Source organism: Corvus brachyrhynchos, unplaced genomic scaffold (assembly GCF_000691975.1).
Source record: "Corvus brachyrhynchos isolate BGI_N302 unplaced genomic scaffold, ASM69197v1 scaffold101, whole genome shotgun sequence".
NCBI classification, from domain to species: Eukaryota; Metazoa; Chordata; class Aves; order Passeriformes; family Corvidae; genus Corvus; species Corvus brachyrhynchos.
Window position 1 is genome coordinate 1041107 of NW_008237239.1, and position 4893 is coordinate 1045999.

Sequence of the window (4893 nt, forward strand, 5' to 3'; positions counted from 1 at the left end):
CACCTGCCTCCCATTGCTCCTCAGCACCCCATCTCCGCAGCCGCTCCACCCACCGCTCTGTCCTGCTCCTCAGCCCCTCCATCCATATCTCTGTCCCTCCTCTCAGCCGCTCCATCCACATTTCTAACCCTTCCCTCAGCCCCTCCATTCACACCTCTATCCCTCTCCCCAGCCCCTACACCCCTCTGTCCGTCCCCGCATCAAACGCTTGCCCTTTCCCAGGCAGCCCCTCGGTCTCTCCCATCCAGCTGCATCTCCTCCTGCTCTCCTCATCCACCTGCAACTTCTCCCACAAACATCCCAGCCTCTCCAACCCCTTGTCCTGCACCCACATCTCTGCCTGATACCCCACTCATGCTTCCAGCCTCCTCTTTGCCCGCATGTTACCTCGTTCTTCCCCATTCTTCACTTTATTACCTCAGTTTGCCCACCAGGCTGGCAGGGACCCTTCCTTAGCCCTTGATCTGCCTCTCCATGATTATCCCAAGAGTCACCTCATTCCTGCCTATGGTTTCTCTTTTAGGCCTGCAGTCCAGGCCTCTTATTCCTCCCTCTCCTCATTTAGGGATACTGGTATCCTTGAAAATTCCTGATTCTTAGGCTAACAAAACTTTTCCAGGCTCCTGAGGTTTCCCCCACATTGCCTTCCCGTGACACCCTGGCTTGGGTTTTCCTTATTTTGGTTTTTGCTTGCCCAGCACAGCTTTGTCAGAGTCTGTCTTTGATACTGAGATTTTTTTAAATCCTGTTTCTCCACTGACAGATTTGTACAAGCCCTCGGAGCCGCTGCAGCAGCAGCAGCAGCAGCCTCACCCCCAGGCTGTGACCAAGACTCGGAAGCAGTTGCAACGGGAAAAAGCCCTCAAGCAGCAATGCCAGAAGCTGGGACTGCAGGGAGAAGCAGCCCGTGTCACTCCAGAGCAGTTGCTTTCTGCACCACAACCCAAGCCCTGTCACCCGCAGCAGCCCGGGCCAACACCTTGTCCTCCTGCCGCTGGGGATCAAAGGCAAAGTGACAGCCAAGAGCAGCAGGAGGGAATGACACCGGGAGAGTCTTGTAATGGCAGGGAAAGTGCCCAGCCCCACCCTGCAAAGCCCAACACCCAAGTGGAGAGAAAGAAAGTGGAATTGTTAGTAAGTCGGTAAAATCAAGGGGTGGGGTTTGTTATTCTGTATTGATTCATTGTTTCATTGTGAAGTAAACTTTTCTGTGTCTGATAGGAAGCTTTGAGAGATAAAATCATTCCCTTTTCTATGTGGCAGCATCTGTATGGAGAAGCAGCTCGTGGCTCCCCTCAAATTCTAGACTCAAAAGGATCCAGGAGGTTCTGTTTTGCAGGGATGAGCCTTGAGAGGCTGTGGCTGATGGTTGTGCTGCCTGTAATTTCCCTGCCCAGCTGCGGGCTGGGATCGCCTGCCTGCAGTCCCTACACCAGGATAGCAGCACTTTGAGAAGTCAAATTCCTCCAGTGGATGCAGCTCAGCAGTAGTACTGGCTGTTCATCTCATTTCTGTGGTGAGAAAAGCACAGACACTGTTTGATTCGGGAGCTTTGCAGAGAATTTTTTCTCACCGTGGAAAGCAAATGACATTTAGCTGCAGCAGTCACCTCCTGATTCTGCTGGATTCATCTCAGCCTGGATGCTTGAATTTAAATCTTACTAAAAATATTTCTATGTGTGAGGTTTTAGGAATAGGGTGATGAGGACAAATCTGAAGAGATGTGCAGAAATGTTTGTTAACAGCTGAGTTATTAGGGTATTTTTCAGTTCAGGCTCCCTGAAAGAGGGCATGAAGAACAGAGTGTGGTGAAAGCAGCAAAGCAGTTCTTTGTTTCTCCTAAATCCTGCCTGGTTGTGTTGACACAGGTTGTGCCCCCTCACCTGAGGCCTGGCCTTCCATCTTTTGGGATGGTTATATCTCTTAGGAGATGTAGCCTAGGAAATGGAATCAATATCAGTCCTTCCCTGGTGGCAAAAGCAAATTCTTGTTCTTCCTTGTTGCTCATTGTCATTTTAACTCTTACTAGCCTTTCATTTGTATCCATTTCATTTGTATCATTCAGCTGTATTGTAAAGCAGACCTGTGAAAGAATCTGTTTTATGGAAAAAAACATTTCCAAAAAAGAGGCTGTGTTCGCAGACTGAACAGATGGTGACTTGTAGCAGCCAGTAACAAACTTGAAACTGCTTCTGCCTGATAGAGAAGCACATCCTTTAAATGAAAAATTCCATCCATTTCTGAAAAAGTGCTCCATGCAGCTTATTTGGTTATGCAGATTTTAGTTCTGATCAGCAGGTTTCATCTGGAAGTGTTTTATTGGTCTGAATGGCTTCTTGCACATGGTTCTTCTTTCCTCAGAACCAAAACGTGTTTGTTTTTCCTTCGACTTTAAGAGTTTGCTCCAGAATATATGACAGTGAATATTTGTGTTAGAATATGGGGAGCAGGGAGAGAAATGAACTTTCTATTAATTTTTATGTTCTTGTCTATGAGCAGACAGGAAAAATCCCGATGGGAAATCCTCCAGCAAGAGCAGCGTCTGATAGAAGAGAAGAATAAACGCAAGAAGGCACTCCTGGCCAGAGCTATTGCTGAGAGGTGGGGGCTGAGCCTGGCGAAGGAGTTACTCTTCATCTGCAACCAGTTACATATCTTGATTTAAATTTCACTTTTTCCTCCTCTCTGTTCTCTGTGAGCAGCTGTGATGGACATTTCCATTCGATAAGTGCTGGCTAAGAAGTTGTGACTAAGCTTTTCACACTTCCAAAGCTGCAGCTCTGTGTACAGCTGGAAAAGTTAATACACAACTTGAGGATTAGCTGAAGTACTTGAATTTGTTAGTGAGGTCATATTTGGAAGTTGGGGTGCTCAGATGCTTGTCCCTGTTCTGGTCCTGATTTGGTTTTGCTGGATGCAAGGGAAGTTTATGTGATTCATAACCTATGAGAAGAAACTACAGCTATTTTTGTTTAGACTTTCGGCTCACTAGCATGTGAAAAATGTTGAAAAGAGAAGATGATCAGCTTTAAGAAGGTTTTACCACTGGATGACTAGAAATTATAGAAATGTACATACTTTCACAGTTGTTAGCTCTTGCTCTTCAGGAGACCAGGCTTTAAGGCATTGTACGGTGTTGTCCACCAAGGTAGTTTAAGACTACAGGGAAGGCAAAGTTTGTAGGGAGGGATGTTGGAACAGCTGATAACACTGGATCAAGGACAGTGATGTGAAGTTTTCAGGCTTGCAGTGCTCTCCCAGGCTGGTGTTATGTTCTGCCAATCAAAGCCCTTGGGTAGCACAGGTGAACACAGCCTGTACTCTGCTAAAGTCCTGAAAATTTCGTTTGCCAGGCAGAGATAAAACACAAGCATCTTTATTCTGAGTCACTGTAGGACATCAAACATGGGTGTGGCCACCAGGCTTGGTTCTTCCTCCTGGAAGCAAAGCCTGAGGAGAGAAAAGACACTGAAGGTGATAGCTAAGGAGTTACTTCTGTCACTCAAAGGCCTTACTCAGGCTCACAGCCATACCACAGGATGTCTGTTTTCCTCCACTTGCATCAGCTGGTCAAATGGGAGATGGTGGCACTGTCTGCACACCTAGTCTTGCTTTCAGGTACCTGCCTTGGGTGTAAAGCAGTGGCTGAGAAGCATCATTTTGCTGGTGGTGATGAATGATGGCAAAGTGATGCGGTATAAAAGCTTGTTGAAAGTCACTTAGCTTCCTTGGGAATTAAATCCATCAAAGCTTGTTGCCGTTAGTAACGTTTCATTTTCAGGACTTAGGAATGAACAGACCTAGTTGAAAAAGGTTACATAAGGCTTGATTGAAATCCTTTGTATTTGATGTAAAACTTTCCATTCACTTCATTGGGATTTGGCTGGGCCTTTTGGGAATAATTTTACAAAATGGAAATCAAGCTTAGGTTAGGTGACTTTTTGGCCCCTACTAACTGAGCTTCTTTGAAAGGGGATATTTGCAGGGCTAAAAGCCCTTCCCCCTCTCGCTTTCCCCCCAAGCCATTTCCTGTTTCCTTACACTGAGAACTACTTAGATACAGCAGCTTCTTGTGTGTTTCCACAGTGAAGAAACACAATCCATTTTAGGCACTTTGATTATAGTCATTACGTAATTTTGCCATAGTCCTTTAATAGTAGGCATTTTAGATCCCTGTGGATGCTAAAAAAGATCAAAAGCCCTACACCATAAAGGAGAAACCTTCTGAATAGGTACTAAAGAAGTCAGTTGCTCTGCAAATGAAATGGGGCCCAGTATGTCAAGAAGAGAGGCTTGAAAAGGAAATTAAAAAAAAAAAAAATCGTCTTCCTTTTGCAGATCCAAAAGAACTCAAGCTGAAACAGTGAAACTGAAAAGGATTCAGAAGGAGCTGCAGGCTCTGGATGACATGGTGTCTGCTGACATCGGAATCCTGAGGAACCGCATTGACCAGGCCAGCCTGGACTACTCCTATGCCCGGTAAGAGATACACAGGGAGGAGGGAATGGGAATAGCCCTGCCTGAGAGGAGGGAAAATGCTGTTTCCTCTCACTGAAGCACTAATGAAGTCATGTCACTGTAATAATGTGCAGTTAAAGTGGTCACAGTCTGGGGGGCTTTCAGATCTGGAAGTAAAAGTATGCTTTTTATTTCCTAATTTTTCCTTCGGAATCTGGGAACTGAAGCAGGTTTTCTGACTGGAGACTGCTGTCACAAGACACAGATCCTGCTTTAAGTGTGCAGTTGTCCATAAGCCCTGCTTTATTGTTTCAAGGTTGTTTATTTCTTCTCAGGGGGAAAGAGGTTTTTCTTGAAAAGTCCTGAAATGAAAATCCTGTTCAGGGAAATTTTCTTGTTAGGACGGCTCTGGTCGTGCTGGAATCAATGGGACCA

The 4893-nt window shown here is 45.7% G+C and overlaps 1 protein-coding gene across 3 annotated transcripts in view; it reads left to right on the top strand.

Annotated features, from left to right (window-relative positions):
* The window catches only part of GORAB (golgin, RAB6 interacting), a 15633-nt gene that overhangs the window by 6946 nt on the left and 3794 nt on the right, over positions 1-4893 (top strand). For 2 of the 3 annotated variants that reach the window (XM_017729652.1, XM_017729653.1), the window contains 3 exons: positions 764-1142; positions 2500-2601; positions 4339-4479. In XM_017729652.1, the coding sequence (XP_017585141.1) occupies positions 764-1142; positions 2500-2601; positions 4339-4479 (622 nt within the window). The remainder of the gene's footprint in view (positions 1-763; positions 1143-2499; positions 2602-4338; positions 4480-4893) is intronic. The other variant, XM_008630423.2, reaches the window with a different exon arrangement.